This window comes from Saccharomycodes ludwigii, chromosome VI, assembly GCF_020623625.1.
Source record: "Saccharomycodes ludwigii strain NBRC 1722 chromosome VI, whole genome shotgun sequence".
NCBI lineage: Eukaryota > Fungi > Ascomycota > Saccharomycetes > Saccharomycodales > Saccharomycodaceae > Saccharomycodes > Saccharomycodes ludwigii.
This window is the reverse complement of record NC_060205.1, coordinates 1,153,188-1,170,358: the sequence shown is the minus strand read 5'-3', so window position 1 is coordinate 1,170,358 and position 17,171 is coordinate 1,153,188. Positions and strand designations below refer to the sequence as shown.

Below are 17,171 nucleotides of genomic sequence, written 5' to 3'. Positions count from 1 at the left end.
TCCCCATTAAAGATACAAATATAAGTAATCTACAAAGAAGGAAACAACACATATGTCGTCAAGAAAAATAAATAAATTACTATTATTATCACCAGCTAAGGCATTGGGCACTAATACCGCTATTTCTACCACCAGTACCACGTTTATCAGAGGTAAAAGAACTTCTAGCAAAAAGAAAACATCTACATTATCTCCAGCTGCCCAAAGAGCAGTTACTCAATTATCTGTACTAAGTGCCTCTAGAAAACAACCCAAACTATTAAAATTATGCAACGAAGATTTAATTAAGCATCAAACTATCCAAACGTGTTGGAGTGAATACCAAAAATCTCTACGTGAAGAAAGAGCTAATAGGCTAGAATTGCAATATGAAGCCATGAACGAAGCTATGGAATTATTACAAGAGATAGATCCAGAGCTTTATGCATTAGCTAATGAGGGTGATGAATCTAACGCTAGCAAAAAGAAAAGATTTCCACTAGAAATTAGAGTTCCAACCGATTATCCGCCATCCAATATTTGGTATTATGATTATAAACCGGAAGTATCTAATGATAAGAAATAGATGCTTTTATCCGTAAATAATGCTATATGGTGCCGTACAATTTATATATGTTATTATTTATTATACCGAAAGTAAGACCTTGTATATAATACTTTTTTTTAATTTTTCTTCTTTTCAGAAATAGAAATTTCAGTGATATTTATTCGTTATTTTTGTCTAGTGTTTAAGGATTACCTTTAGTCCAGGAGTCCGATACAAATGCGGAATGCATACGAAAAAAGAATAATGCAAATAGTACAAATAATTGGTATGTTTCTGGATCTACGAAAAATAACTCAAAAGGGCTTAATTAGGGTATTTATATATATACGTTTTATTTTTTTTTTTAACCCGGTACCCGGAAAATTGATAAGCGCCAAAAAAAAAAAAAAAATATATTTATTGCTAAAGGGCTTTTTTTTTTTTGTTTACATTTTTCTTCCGTTTTTATTTTTCTCTTTGTCTTTCTCTTCCTTCCTTTTTTTTTTTTCCTTTCTTCCTTTCCCATATAAGATTATATTGCTTTATATACGCACATCAATATTCAAAATCCTAATGTGTGTACTTAAAGAGAAAAATATATATTTAAAGAAAAGTACTGATAATTAATAGAGACAACACCTTCATTATTATTAAAGTGATATCTGGTTGTGTACATAACGTCATGACAATAATAGCACCAGTTAATTCTCAACAACCTATGGTATCTAAAGCCTCTTTCACTCCTTTTAGTATCATCTCTAGACACAGAAAGTTATTATCATTAATAGCAGGATGGTACTTTTGTTCAATTTCTTTATCATTATATAATAAGTGGATGTTTGATCCGGAAAAAGGGTTGAAATTACCGTATCCTATTTTTATTACTAGTATCCATCAATTTTTATTATGGGGGTTTAGTTGGCTGTATATTAATGTATGGTATAATAAAAAGTACAGAAATAGAAATTCAGTCAATAGTTTTGCATTAAGGAACAATAATTTAGATGCTAATATGAGTATTAAAGGTAATAACAGATTTACCAATGTTACCAATTATTCTAATAGTAATAATACTGCCACTACCAGCAACAATAACAATAACAATAACAATAGCAATAACAATAACAACAACGTTGGTAATAATGAAATGAACAACCCGCAGAGCATACAAACCACAATCATTAAAGTTGAAAAAGAGGATAAAGAAGCATTACAGAAAGACACCAATGCTAATAAAAGTGCTATTACAGAAGAGATACTTGAAGACGAAGAATCACCGTATATGGCACAAGAAGATGATCGTCATATTGTTACTAGTAATATAACATGGGGCCATTATTTTAAATACCTTGTACCTACAGCACTTGCTAGCGCAGGAGACATAGGTTTTGGTAATTTAAGTTTTAAATATGTTCCTTTAACCATCTATACTATTGTTAAGAGTAGCTCTATTGCCTTTGTATTAATCATAGGTTGTTTAACTGGGGTGGAAAAATTTCACTGGAAATTAGGTACTGTTGTACTTCTAATGTTTCTAGGGGTTGTATTAATGGCTTTTAAACCTGATAATCTGACAGACACTAATGATGGATTTACGATTGGTGTTTTCTTAGTTTTATTAAGTTCTATGTTGAGTGGTTTAAGGTGGGTCTATACACAAATCATTTTGAAAAAAAGAGATGCATTAAAGGCCGTTTCTTTTTCTTCTTCTTCTTCTTCTTCTCCCTCTTCTTCTTCTTCTTCCTCCACTACTAATACTACTGCCACCAAGATTACTAAAAGAGATAAGAAGGAAAACCCCATTTTCACAATATACAGATTAGCACCTATAATGGGTGGAACATTAATAATTACATCTTTATTATTTGAAACACCTGATTTCCACAAAATATGTGAAATATTGTTTACATTAAATACTGGGAAGTTGACTTTAAGGCATTTTATTAAAGGTTGTATAATGTTGGCGTTCCCTGGAATCCAAGTATTTTTTATGACAATTTGTGAGTTTGGAATATTACAAATTGCTTATGTTTTAACATTGAGTATCGCGGGTATTTTGAAAGAACTACTAACTATATTAATATCGATGATTTTGTTAGATGAACACTTAAACGGTTTATACAATTGGTTAGGAATGTTTATTGTACTCGGGGATTTATGTTATTATAATTGGTATAGATATACAGAGACTAAAAACACTGTTGATACCATTAATAGCAGTGACAATGATGATGATGGTAATTATGAAATATATAATGAACCGTTATATAATGAGGAGGTTGAATTAATTTCATCAGCGCGGGGAATAGCGATGAATAACACAAGAGAGGTCTTTATGGATGATGGGGGTGTCTAAATTTTTTTTTTTTACTATTGGTGATTATATATATTTTTTTTTTTTTTTCTTTTTTTCTTTAACTTTTTAATCATAGGTTTTTTAGACGAGATGGTATTTTTTTTTTGATTCAAGTTAATGTTTTACCATTGAATGATTTTAACAATTTCTCTATTTTATTTTATTTTTACTAATACGAGATTACAGAATGTGAATATATTATAAATGAAATATGCGCTATTAAATGACTTTTTGGATCTAGCATAATCATTCACTCGGATAAATTACGATAATGTTTAAAAAAGAGGGAAAAAAAAAAGAGACAAAAATAACATTTTATTATTGCAGGTATTTAATTGAGATAGCGATAAAGTGCACAGAAAAAGACGCAGAAGACACAACTAAAAGAAAAAAGAAAAAAGAAAAAAGAAATAAAAATGAATATGTTGTTTTATACGATTTTATTTATTTATTTAATTTTAATTCTGCATATTTTTAATCAAACAAATTGCTGTGTTAGTGGCAGTGGCAGCGGCAGATTGCAAAAAATATATATGATTAAAACTTTCTCCTTTCTTCCATTTTTTTTTAAATTTATGACTTTTTTTATTTTTTGTTTTTTTTCTCTTTCTTTTTTCATGTTTTTTCTTTTTTCTTTTTTCTCTTTTTTTTCTCTCTTTCTTTTTCTTCTTTTTCTTTTTTTCCTTCTTTTTTATTCTCTTTCTTTTTTTCTTGTCCCTGTTGCTCATAAATGATTCACTTTCCAAGTATAATCATTTGAGATTAGTTAAAAAGATAAAAACAAAACTAAAAACAAAACTAAAAACAAAACTAAAAACAAAACTAAAAACAAAACTAAAAACAAAACTAAAAAAAAAAAAAAAAAATTCCTATCCAACTTCCTTTACTCTGAAACTTTTAATTTTTAAATCAAATAATAAAAACCCAAATTTTACTCAGTAGCAAAACATAAAGATCTATACACGCATCAGAATATAAAAGTGTTACCAATAATACAGATTGCCCAACTGTCCAAACAATAAAATAAAACCCACACTTTATAAAATGGCAAATCCAGGTTTATTAACCACCAATGACAACAGTAATAATAAAGAATCCTTCATTAAGAGGATTTCAGTTGGTATAGTCAGATTTTTCACTAATATTACCAATACTGTCATTGTATCCAAAGATACTAAAGAAGTTAAGGGGGAAAAAGATATCAAGATTGCCACTGCCAAACTTACCAACAATAACAACGAACAAAAAGCACGTAAAAATAGTGCTGATATACCAATTGCTACTACAAATAATGAAAACATTCCTAATAATAATAATAATACCAAAAATAATAGTCCATTATTTCCTAAGACTATCAATATTGATTCTTCTTTAGCCATCAATTCAACTGCAATTCCATGTTCTATGGATATTTCAACTTTAGCTTCTCCTGCTTTGTCTACGACCAACTGTATTGATACAAATGATAATAATCTTGGTATTAATAATGTCGTTGAATTCAAAGGTTGTTCCTCTAGTGACAGTTCATTAAATAGATACATAGCTAGTATTACCAAACAAGAAGGTACTGATACTAATATTACTACCGCCACTACCACCACCACCACTAATAATAATAATAACAACTTTATGACAACTAATACGCCCGTTTCTCCAGATATTTCTACCTCTACTGCGAATCCAACAACCAATATCCCTCCATCTGATAAAGGAGCATTTACTGAAAAATTTGTTTGCCATTATTGCGATGCTGAATTTAGAATCAGAGGCTATTTAACTCGTCATATTAAGAAGCATGCTGTTCAAAAAGCCTATCACTGCCCATTCTTTGATTCTAATGCTTCTCATGAATTAAAATGTCATTCCACGGGTGGGTTTAGTAGAAGAGACACCTATAAAACTCATTTGAAAACAAGACACTTTGTATATCCGCCAGGAGTTAAGCCTAAAGATAGAGCCAAGAGCGTTGGGAAATGTGGATTATGTGGTGCGTTCTTCACTAATGGTGAATTATGGGCTGAAAATCATATTGAGAATGGGGAATGTCCTAAATTACCAAAGGGCTTCCAAAACCAATCAAGAAAAAAAAAGAGAAAACCCCATATTAATGTTACTTCCGATTCTCCGGAAAATAAAAATGATACGGATGAAATTTTCAATAGTAATTCTAGAAGGGAACATGCTTCTTTGAAAATGGTCAAAACTAGCAATGGTGTTAGCAGATTTATTTCTAGTGAAGAAAGTTATGTTGAACCAAAGATTTTCCTGAATAAGGATGCTTTAGAAGCTATGGCTATTGTCGTCGATGAAAGTATTTCAAATTCCCCAAACCATACGGCTCCCGTTCAGAGATTAAGTAATAATAAGATTTTGCTGCAGTCCGATAATTTTAAAGGTATCCAAGACCGCTCTGGAAGGTTAAAGAAAAGAGGTCGCAAGAAGAAGGCTGTTACTCTTGCCAGTCCTAACGCTAGCATTGCTACCACTGTCACTAGCAACAGTGACGTCAGCTTGAATTCTACTAGTAGTAATGAAAGCTTAAATAACAAGGTTAATGGTATTTCCGCTACCAATGCTAACACCATGAGCACTGGAGTTGTTAAAACAGCTTTGGGTGTTACTGATAAATCTAATTTACTTGGGGGAAAATATACCAAGAACAAGACTAATTCTGCTGTTATTGATGAGCAAAATAGTAACTCCAGTGCTATTACAAGTCCACATATAAATTCTGTTTCAGATCATTCTCCTATTGATGATGCTGGTCTAGAAAAAATTAATACTTCTTCATCTTTAAGCTCAAATGATTCTATGCCAATTGTAAACCGTGACTTGAAGCATTATTCTGAAAATGATGCCCGTAACACTGGCATTGATAATAACGTCAGTACAGATGTTCCTAATTATGAAGATGACTATATTTATGAGCCATTGGATACTGAACAAAGTTCTTTAATATTTTTACAACAACAAAGAGAACATCCCATGATTACTACTGGTACTTCTAATAATAATGAGACCACTTATAAGAATTCAAATCAAGATATAGCCATAAATAAAACTTTAAGAGAACAAATGAATACAATAACATTAAGTGAAAGGCATTTAAGGGAAACAGAACAGTATAGAAAATTTTACAATTTTACAATGGGAAATATGTAATAATTACTATTTCTGTCACTGGTTGATTTTTATTTTACTAATTTTTTTGGGCATTTTTTTTATTTTACTTATAGAAGTTTCCATTTTTATATGTAGGTCATTTATTGTATTTTTTTTATCTCTCTTTCTTTTTTAATGTTATATATTTATTTAGTAGTTGTAGTATTATTTGGTTATAGTTTTTATATATTGTTGTGATATCTTTTAGCGTTTTATTTAAATATGTTTGCCTTATTTTGAACAAACAATTTTTCTTAAAGATTTGTGAATTGAAAATATTGCAAAAAGGGAAAAAAAAAAAAAAAAAAAAAAAATCATACATAGAGTGTTACCCGAACGTTAAATAAGTGCAAATGAATAAACAAAAAAAATATATATAAAATGATAAATAGCAAAAAAGAAAAAAAAAAAAAAAAAATCTACCGTTCAAAATATCTCTTTTATCTTACTGAAATAGTATTAAATCAATAATTAAATTATTCAAAAGGAAAAGCTCATTTTTAACTGGTCTTATTGCTGGATTTGCTTTATTATTGTTCCATACCGTCTAAATCTACAGACAAAAAAAAAAAAAAATGTCAGATTTGGAACAAACAAATAAAGATCAGCAAAATGCTGATGAAGAACTAAATATCAACGCGTTAGTAGAAAATCTACTGTTGAGTGATAATGATAAACAAAATACTCTCCAGAAACATAATAATGAGATTATCAATGAAAATCTTAAACAAAATGATATAAAAAAAAATACTAAACAGATCGGTGGCAATGACGATGTTTTAGAATTAGCCTCCATAGTGAGCCATGCCATGCAGACTATTCAGCACGAAAATAGTGATACTCATGATGTTGATATGAACGTTGATACTCATAATGAAAATATAGAATCTGTTTCTACAAGTGATAGGACCGACAATAACAACCACGATGAGAGCAATCCCGTACAAAATGAAAATCAAGAACAGGAATGGGCACATATATTACAACAAGGATTATTGCAACACCAGCACGAGAATGAAGAAACTACACAGAATACCAAAAACAGTAGCAATGAACATACTACTCGTTTTGATACTATAAACGATTTTGTTGATGATGAAGATGTTATTTTTGGAAATGCCATTTTATCCTCATTAAGAAATATGGAACAACAAGAAAGAGTCAACGAACCTCAAAATACTAAGAAGAACGACCTTGAACATTCGAATTTCAATAGCATAGAAACAGGAAAAAATGGTAAAAATAAAAAGAAAAAATCCAAGAAAAAGAGTAAAAACAGTGAAACACAGAAAAAGGCCAAAAGCAGAAAACCAAAAAGTAAAGAAGATGTCGCTACAGTTCAGCAACAAAAAAGCAAAACAGAGAAAGAAGTCAGCAATGATGTAAATGATCTTACTGATACTCAAGACCTAGTGGCTGCCACTTTAAAAGCATTTGAAAGTCAAATAATGCAGACGGAGGATACTAATAGCAATACAACAGAAACAGCCCCTGTAAAGAAATATTCCAAGACAAATAAAACTTCCGCAGGACTCACTGATGAAAATGTATCTGCTCTACCGAAGAAACAAAAAAAGAAAGAGACAGCTTCTAAGGCTTCAAGGAAATCAAAGAAAAAGGAAACTCCCAAAAAGGTAAATTCTGAAATGGTCTCAACAGATGATATATTAGGCGGTGATGACCTATTTTCTAAACAACTACAGGATATTATTCATAGTGTTGTCAATAGTACTTTGCAGGATATGCCCACTACCAAAAAAAAAGTTTCTCGAAAAAAATCTACTATTGAGAGTTCAGATAGTTTAAAGGAAAAAAAGAAAAGGAAAGAGCCAAAAAATATTGGCAGCAAGTCTAAAAAGACTTCTAATAAAAGAAAAGGATCCGTTTCTACTCAAGAAACTGATTTTGATATTGGCCAAATCATGCAGGATGCAATGAAATTGGCATTTAAAGATTCTTCTTCATCTTCTGCTACCGTAGCAACAAAGATACCAACACCGGTGACAAAAGTTTCAACTTTAGAAAAACCCACTACTAAAACTAAAAATAAAAAAACTGGGAAGAAAAAGACAAAACAGATTCCAAACGAATTGGGAATTAACATTTCTGGTATTTTGGATTCTACCATGACAAATAAAGAAAAAGAGGCAGCTGCATTAAAGAAGAAAGCCAATGCAAAATTGTTAAAGAAAATCCCCCTAATTCCAATGACTACTTCTATAAGCTTACATTCTAATTATCAAAAAAGAAAAAGTATATTAAGTGGTAAAAAGGAGAATGATATTAAGTCAACATCCACTGACACTAATGTTGTAAACATCAATAAGCCTGCTTTAATTCCTAGACAAATTCCATATCATCCTGTTAGTAGTTTATCGCAATATTTTAGGCCTCATGGAGACTCATTTACAATTGATAAGAAAAAAACGTCTACGAAAACAACAAAAGAAAAGAAAGGTAAACAGCTTAACGATAATTCTAAAAACAATAAGGGTCTATCCGGTGAATGGATTTTGAGTGATATTGACACAACAAAGACAAAAGGCACGAAGGAAAAGGATTCTGGAAAAAAAACTGATCTTCAATCGAAAGAAACAGTTGACATGCAAGTGGAAAACAGAATTATACCTTATGTACCGCCGGCTACAATTACATCTTCTATGCCAAACGACATGCCAACTATGGATATGTATGCATCAGTTATCGATACAGATCTACAAAATATCCTTTCAGAACATGGCAAAACTAAATCGATCGAAAATCTTGGAGAGAATGCTACAATTTCAGTTCCATCGAAAACAAAGAAGAAAAAAGATTACAGAACTAGTAGAAAGAAGAATAAGTCTACTTTGCTTGGTACTGATTTTATTAGGCTTCAGGAAAATGTACCTAAAGTTGTAACTGCTGAAGAAGAGCGGAAAAAACTAAAAAAATGCTATCACAAATGTGCTAAGGAAGTGGCACATATATCGAGTAAAAAACTAACTAAGTGGAGAGTTGAGGAAAGAGAAAAACGCAACTTGTTGAGAGCCAAAGAACGTGAAACCAGAAGGCAACGTAGAGAGTTATTAAAAAAGGAGAAAACAAGAATCGAAACAAATTTGGAGGAAATTGTGGCCAAAGGACCACCTTATCCAGTTTATTTAAAGCTGAAAAAAAATGGCGAACCGAAAAAACCGTATAGGAGATATAACGATGAAGAAATCGCAAAACGGGAGCAAATGAAAAAGGATGGCTTTTTAGATGAGTTGGGAAGAAAGATTTACAAACGTAAGGGAGACAAAAAAACCAAAGGGTTGAGCCATATGACCAAAAAACAGATGGACTCGATGCTAGACCCAACCAAGAAAACCTCAATTCATAAGGAAAAGATTCTGTTGCATCCCCCTTGGATAATTCCTGAACATCCCCCATATGCGTTGCCCATGGTTAAAAGAAATGTAAAACTTGTCGTGTCAAGACCTAAAACTGCACAAGAAAGCCATGTCAAATCTTCCAAAAAAACCAAGAGGACAAGCAACGATGATACCTCCAAAAAGTTGGCTAAAAAATATAATATTCCAAAAAAGATGACTTATGCGGCTATTCAGTCCATTTCTTCCTTATTGCCCTTATTATCCATGCTACCCCCTGAAATGACGCCCGTTGCCAATGCTTTAAAGACTGTAATTGCTGCTAGGGCTGCTGTGGCCATTGCCAAGACCCAAAAGGACAAGGCAATTGTCAATAATCAAATATCCAATATTATCAAACAAGCTAAAACAACCATTGTAAAAGTGTTGGCTGAACAGCAATTAAAAAAACAAAAAATGAAAAAATCGCAACAAGTGGGAAGGGAGGAGAATCAAGATCAGAATCAACAGGATGACGATGCTGCTGAATTGAATAATATTAGCAATAATGCTATTGTAGTCTCAAATTTTGCACCCTCTTCTCTTACAGGATTATCATCGAATGTTTTATTAAGCACCAATTCGCGGTTAAACTTAAATGGGTTGAAAAAACTTGAGCTAAAAAAAAAAAAAAAAAGGAAGCGGCTTGATATTTCCAAATCTGAAGATCAACAGACAGCGTTAAATGCTGAACCTGGGAAGATTGTGGATGATAATCTTGAATTGAAACATGGAAAGGTTGTTTTGCAGGTTACAGCTGAGAATTCTGTGACTGACAGTTCAGTGGGTGTGTTACAAAGTAATGCTAATCAAGAAGATGAATTTGTTACTAAAAGTACTATAAATAAAGACAATGATAATGATATCGATAAGTTCGACAAAGCTTTTATTGAAGTTCCAACCGATCCATTGTTGATTGCTGAGAGCAATAAGGATATTATGGAACCGACCAGCGATAATGACATAGCCGAAGTAGAAAACAATAAGGACGATAACTCTTCCAAGGATATTACTGAGAATAACTACAATGCTGTTATTGAAGATCAGAATGAAGCTATTAATGGAAGTTATGACAATTTAAAAGATACTGATGATGCAGACAAGATTGAAATTTTTAATACTACTGTTCAAGGAGACTTTAGTGGAGATACTGGACATAAACAAGTTGTCAACAAAGAAAATGAGGCGTTAATAGAGAAAGGAAAAGATAAGGAGACAACTTCTGTTGATAACCACACTGATACTGATCTAGTTAATAGAACAACCAATGAAACCAAGAAATTACAGCTTTCTTTGGATGAAACTAATGGAATTGACACATTGCTGCTTCCATCCGATGAAACTACCAATAAAAATGAAAGTACGGTGAAGGAAGATGATAACCAGGGTTTTATTAAAGAAGAAAAAATTTCACATTTAGTTACTGCTATTTTCCAAAGAATTACAGAACCATTGGAAAAACATCTTGAGAAGGAAAAGGAGGAAATTAATACTAGAAAAAGAAAGATCCCACTTAGATCTCAAAACAAAATTAATATGGATGACGTTGTTATTCCTACAAGGCAACATGATTTTATACCCGCAAGGAAGAAACGTAGGTTGACTAGTATTAGTATGATAGAAGACGACAAAGAAAGTATTGGGAATTTTATTGAAATACAGAATGACAACACGAATATGGAAAGTAAAGTTAGCATGACCTCCAACAACTATGACCATCTCAGTGAAAATCATTTAATTAAAATGGAAAGGGATAATATTAAAGGCATAGAGGTGCTTGATGGTGATCGGTCAAATGATGGCCACGTGCAAAAGATAATCAAAACCGAATCTAGACCTAAGCTAAGTACAACTGCAATTTATAGGATCAAACAAGAGCAAAGAAATATGAAATTTTTCAATTTTAAGGTTGTTTTACCAAAGAAACGTATTGATGGATCACCTTTGAAACGTATACCCATATTTAACAGATTAAAGGGCAAGCTATCGGATAAGGAAATTGCTATATTAAAAAGAGAAGTGACTACTGAAAGAAAAAGACGTTGGAGAATGGATAAAGCGATTAAAATGCAAAAAGGACTTTCCGAAACCCATAGCAGTAATAAAACTGGTATTGTGGTGGAAAATTCTCGGAGTGCTAATGATATTCACACTGGTACCACACCAGATAGTGTTGGGAATAATACAGCTGATGATGCTAAAGGAAAGTATTGTGAGCAAAAAGACATTAGTGATGATGACAAGTCTAAAGAAAATAACGGTGAGGACGCCTCGTTAAAAATCGTTGATCCGATTATTCTTGAAGATAGTAAAAAAAATGAAGGGGATACAAATTGCGTTAGCAACACCACAAGAGATAATGGTTTAGAAGGAAAAGAAATTCGGGACACTGCCCCAGCTCTGAACATTACTAAGAGCAAGGGTACTAAGAACACCTCTAGTAAGGTAACTAAACAAGTGTATGAAGGTATTACAGCTGTTAGTGACGAAGAAGTGTTAAGTTTAGTATGTTTTTTGTATAACCGGGAAGATGTCGTCAAACAGGTAGTTAAAGAAGTGGAAGAGGAGGCTAAAATACCTTCTGCTTCAGGGGCCAAATCAAAGAAACGTATTAAAGTTGAAAAAGAAGGAGAACAAGTTAGCAAAAAGATAAAAATTAGCAGAAGGGGAAGGCCAAGGAAAATTAAAATTGAAGATGTTAACAGCACCAATGATGCAAGCAGCGAAAATAAGAGCACTGATTTGAAACAAGATTTTGCGTCCATTACCTCTGATTTATCTAAAGAAAAAGAGCAAAGTGATGAAAACCAAGATGATAATGTTAATAGTTCAAGCAACGTAACTGATAAACAGCAGGCTATTCATCCAAGCGATGCACAATCAGCAAGTGGTGCTTCTAGTACCATTTCTAGTAATATATCAGCATCTCCAACACCTTTAAGATTAAATAAACGTATTTTTGCAAGGCCAAGTTATACATAATTATATATTATTATTTTAGTCTGAACCTTTTTTTTTTTTTTTTTTTTTAATTTATTTAGATCTTAGACTTGATCCCGTGACTGTGCGGCTTCTTACAACCTCTAATTGATAATTCCAAAAAGACGCGGAAAATCATTTGAATTTAGAAAAATGTTTGTCCTTTTTAAAAGCAAGAAAAAAACTAATACGGCAAGCTGGAAACTTACCTCATAATTAAATGTTTCCCATAACCTGTTTCTTGCTTCGCGGGAAGATGCGTGTGATAAACTGGGATTAAAAACTCGCTTTTTATTTTTTTTACAACGGACAAATAAAATTCTTTGACCGAGAATAAACAAAAAATGTTACCTTGAATATGTATATCAAATTAGGACATTTGTTATATTATTTAACAGAAATATATATATAATAGATAGCCAAGTAATAACTAATATATAAATAAAGCAATTTTTAAATATCAGTAAAATAAAATAATATATATATATATATATATATAAGTAAAGTAGTTGTTATATATAAAATAAATAAATAAATATAGGTATAAATAAGTCAAAAAAAAAAATATTTTAGACTAAAAAATTTCTTATTAGTTACATCCTGCCCAATATGGTTCTTTTCCCATTGTAATATATATTCTTAGCCTTTTTACTTTTATTCAACTCAAGCGGTCAAAATAGGACCATCATAAGTTTCTCTTAATTCCCATTCGACTTCACAAGGTGGCTTAGGTAAGGTAACCATACTTTGGAAATCTGGCTCAGGAACACCGTTCATGGATTTTGGGAACTTCCATTTAAAAGTTCTGACGTAAATACTCATGATAACACCTAATTGACAATAAGCAAAATGTTCACCGATGCATCTGTGTCTACCACCACCGAATGGCAAATATGGAGAAGAAACACCCTTAGAAATAGCACCGAAACCATAGTCAACTTTTTCACCAGTGGCATAAGATGAAACAGCATCAGAATCCCAACGATGAGGGTCGAATTTTTTGGCATTTGGAAAAAATGTATCTTGTAATTGAGTGTAACCTGGTGAAACTAAAACATGATAACCCTTTGGAATGACATAAGATGTATTTGGAAAGTGCAAATCTCTAGTAACTTTACGGAATAGAGAATGTAATGGATGATGCATTCTTAAGGTTTCCTTAATAGTTTGATTTAATAGCGGCATATTATTTTGCATAACCTCATAAGTTAATGGTTTGGAACCATTGTCAGAAGCACGCATTTGTTCTTCAAACAATTCTTGTTGTAAATCTGGTCTTTCAGCTAAATGTAAGATCATCCAAGCGGAGGTTGCAGCACTGGTATGTTGACCACCCATTAAAACACCAATTAACAAATTGGCAATTTCTTGATCAGTCATCTTAACACCATCCTTGTAAGTAGAACTTTTCATTAAAGCGTCGATTAAATCTCTGTCTTGAATATCGTTGTTAGCTCTTCTTTCTTTAATCAATTCCATGTAGGTGTTGGAAATAGTTTTTTGAGCGTAATCTCTTTTTTTGTAGTTAGGTAATGGTAAGTTTGAAAAGACAAAATTAATTGGGGTAAACCCTTTATCTAAATCACTGTACAAGTAAGCAAAATCGGTATTTAATTTTTCTCTCATTTGTTTACCCAATAAAGACCTAGAGGCAGTGAAGATAGTTAATTCCGGTTGGGTAACCATGATATTGGCGATACCGTGCTTGTTTTCACTTAATTTGAAATATGAGCCGGTTTGAAAATACTTTTCCACTTCTTCAGCGATTAATGGAACATATTTTTTGAAACTTTCAACACTTAAGGCACCTTTAACAAACTTCTTTTGATCCATTAAACGATGGTTTGGACAATCGTAAATAACACCTTTACCGAAAACAGGAGTAGTTAAGTGAGTGTAGGCTTGTTCAGCAGAAACATCATTTAATTTAGCGTTGAAAACAAATTCGTGACCTTTAGGACCTAGACAAACGGTCATTACTCTACCTAACAAAACAAAACTGAAAACATCACCATATTTTTCTTGGTTTCTACGGAAAAACCCATATGGGTCAGTACCGTATTCAACAGCGCTACCAATCCATGGGATCCAATAGAAAACTAGCGGAGCACGATCTTTACGTAGTGAATAGAGTAATTGGTATAATATATTGAAGATTAAAGGAGCAATTACAACGATAGACAGTTTTTGAGTAATTGGTAAATGAACGAACCAAATACTCAATAGTTGAAGTTTAATAAACACTTGTTCTGTTAACCCAGCCATGATTATTTTGTTTTATACTACGCTTGGTCGAGTACTTATTATTGTGGAAACACTTGAGGTAAGTAAAATAATAAGAAATTATGAAAGAGAAAGCGGGAAGAAAAAGAAAAAGGGAAACTCAACATGAGAAGAGATAGAATCAGGATAAGATAAAAATAGAACAGAGTATTAAAAAGAGAAAAAAAAAAAGGAAGAAAAAAAAAAACCAAAAAAAAAAACATAAAAAGCCTGTTTATACCTTCTTTAAATAAACAGCAACTAAGATTTACACTTATATTCGTTTTTTCTTTTTTCTTTTTTTTTTTTTCTTTTTTCTTTTTTCTTTTTTTGCTTGCTGGTCGTCGTTTGATAATTATTATTTATCGTTTATAAACGCGTTTTGTCTCTTTAAACTTTGTCGGCAGATTTTTTTCGTTTAATGAAAATCAAATAGAAAAGAAATAATAAGCTGAATGTGAACATTTTTAAACGGTTGAAACAATAAAAGATCAAAGCTAATACCAGGCACTAACGTTTGGAATATTAAAACTTAAACAAATATCCCATTTAAGATTTAATTCCACTGTCAATGATGGAGAAACTAACATCTCGTTTATACTACAATAACGAAAATTTTCTTTTTTTTTTAATAATTATCAAAAATAAGAATAAGAATTGAAATGTTAAACTAAATACAAGTATGAATTATATCGGATAATAGAAAATTGTTATTATATATATATATGTATTTATATACGAACCAACGATTAATATTATACAGTACGTATAAAATTAGTATATTAAATATAAAACTGAATTTAAAAAAAAGCTTTCACATAAACGATATTTTGGGATGATAATAATATTTGCAATTGAAATAAGACTGTTTAACTCCATCCCAAACGATATCACCGTTATTTTTCTTACAGTTTTCGGCACTGCTATCTAATTTTATCAGCTTATATTCACATGTTAAGCCATAATTTTGTAAGTCTAAAACCACAATTTCTTTATAAACATCATAAAAAAATGGGTTATCTGCACCCAAACCGTTAAAAAAGGAAAAGACCCCCTTGGGTTTTAATAATCCGACAACAACATCATATAAATCGTTTAACATATCTTGATTATAATGTTCGCTAAAAGTGTCGTAATAAATCCCATCAAAAAAGATGTCGCCTTGGTCTAATATGGTATTTAATGTATCTTGCCATCTGCCCTTTAATAGTATAATGTTTGGATTTTTACTCCAAATTGGATCATTTTCAAAACGAGCAATCACATCAGGATGGGCTTCACAAATGTAATGTCTGTATTTTTTTTTATCGTTATTAGATGCACAAATATTTTCAATAAAGGCGTCGATAATACCCATGCCAAACCCTATATTCAAGACATTTATACACTCTTTATCATTATCTTCTTGGTAGGCGCTGGATAATACTGTTTCTGCAGCGATATGCATTATATCAGATTCCCAATCCATCATCACACCGTCTTTATTGTTTTTGGTAATTAACGAAGAGTCTGTGTATTCTAATGGAGTCTCTAAAAAGACTGATTGATTATCAGCTGGATTTTGTTCCTGAATATCTAAATTGTTTGTATTTTTATTCATTTGCTCTTCTGTTGCTGCTGCTGTTTTTTCTTCTTCTTCTTCTTCTTCTTCTCTTTCTATCTCTTTCTCCTCTTTTTCTTCGATCCATTCAACTTCTTCAACTTTTCTAAATAAAAGTTCAGTAGCAATACCAGCTTCAACAAATCTTAGATATATATTATTCAGCAATATTGTATTATTGGCAGAAGCAGCAACGGCAGTAACACTGCCAATTCCTTCATTGTATATCAAATTACCAATAGTTTTATTTTCAAAATCTAAAAAATTCCAACCAGCACCATATTCAAACAATAAATTAATAATATCTAAAATAGTTTGGCATTCTTCTTCGTTGAATTCATATCCGGATGATAACCTCTTTGTTACTGGGTACATCTTAAGCTTAGTAGCCTGTTGATCATCGACTGTATCAATGTTTAACATACCATCCTTCAAGTAATCTGTATTGTATCCATTGGATAACAAACTGATTGATCTACTTAAAGTATGCAATGGCGTTGTATTAGTAGTAAGATTCAATGTTCTTCCAGTATCAGTATTATTATATTCTATAACATTTTCTAAAGTATATGTTGCTGGAATACCATTACTTAAATAATATTGTAAAGTTTTTATATAATAATCTTTTGTAATTGGTAATTTGGGTAAAGTTAATAACTCATGCAACTCACTCATTTTTTTTCTATGGCTTTTATTATTTGGTTTAATTTCTATGTGTTTCAGCTAAAAGTTTGAGTTTTTCTACTAACGTAAAATAAAATATTTTCTTAAGCTGAAAAAAAAAAAAAAAAAAAAAAGAAACGAAATCCGCCTATATCCAAAATCCATCCATTTTTTTTTTTTCTAGAAGAAAATACAACCAAAGTATTCCCTTGCAACCTTCTTTTATTTTCT

The 17,171-nt window shown here is 31.4% G+C and overlaps 6 protein-coding genes across 6 annotated transcripts; 4 read left to right on the top strand and 2 right to left on the bottom strand.

Moving 5' to 3' along the window:
- Positions 1-52: 52 nt before the first annotated feature.
- MRPL28 (mitochondrial 54S ribosomal protein mL40) lies at positions 53-565 on the top strand (the record flags this gene model as incomplete). The annotated part of the gene is made up of 1 exon (XM_046079766.1): positions 53-565. One exon carries the CDS (start codon positions 53-55, stop codon positions 563-565), a length of 513 nt encoding a protein of 170 aa, XP_045933405.1.
- Positions 566-1,208: 643 nt separating this feature from the next.
- YMD8 (Ymd8p) lies at positions 1,209-2,882 on the top strand (the record flags this gene model as incomplete). The annotated part of the gene is made up of 1 exon (XM_046079765.1): positions 1,209-2,882. One exon carries the CDS (start codon positions 1,209-1,211, stop codon positions 2,880-2,882), a length of 1,674 nt encoding a protein of 557 aa, XP_045933404.1.
- A 1,044-nt stretch (positions 2,883-3,926) lies between these two features.
- STP1 (Stp1p) lies at positions 3,927-6,044 on the top strand (the record flags this gene model as incomplete). Its single annotated transcript, XM_046079764.1, has 1 exon — positions 3,927-6,044. One exon carries the CDS (start codon positions 3,927-3,929, stop codon positions 6,042-6,044), a length of 2,118 nt encoding a protein of 705 aa, XP_045933403.1.
- A 575-nt stretch (positions 6,045-6,619) lies between these two features.
- Positions 6,620-12,418, top strand: SPP41 (Spp41p; the record flags this gene model as incomplete). The annotated part of the gene is made up of 1 exon (XM_046079763.1): positions 6,620-12,418. One exon carries the CDS (start codon positions 6,620-6,622, stop codon positions 12,416-12,418), a length of 5,799 nt encoding a protein of 1,932 aa, XP_045933402.1.
- Positions 12,419-13,078: 660 nt separating this feature from the next.
- ERG11 (sterol 14-demethylase) lies at positions 13,079-14,680 on the bottom strand (the record flags this gene model as incomplete). Its single annotated transcript, XM_046079762.1, has 1 exon — positions 13,079-14,680. One exon carries the CDS (start codon positions 14,678-14,680, stop codon positions 13,079-13,081), a length of 1,602 nt encoding a protein of 533 aa, XP_045933401.1.
- An 811-nt stretch (positions 14,681-15,491) lies between these two features.
- RMT2 (protein-arginine N5-methyltransferase) lies at positions 15,492-16,952 on the bottom strand (the record flags this gene model as incomplete). The annotated part of the gene is made up of 1 exon (XM_046079761.1): positions 15,492-16,952. The coding sequence occupies one exon, from the start codon at positions 16,950-16,952 to the stop codon at positions 15,492-15,494; it is 1,461 nt and encodes a 486-aa protein (XP_045933400.1).
- Positions 16,953-17,171: the final 219 nt, after the last annotated feature.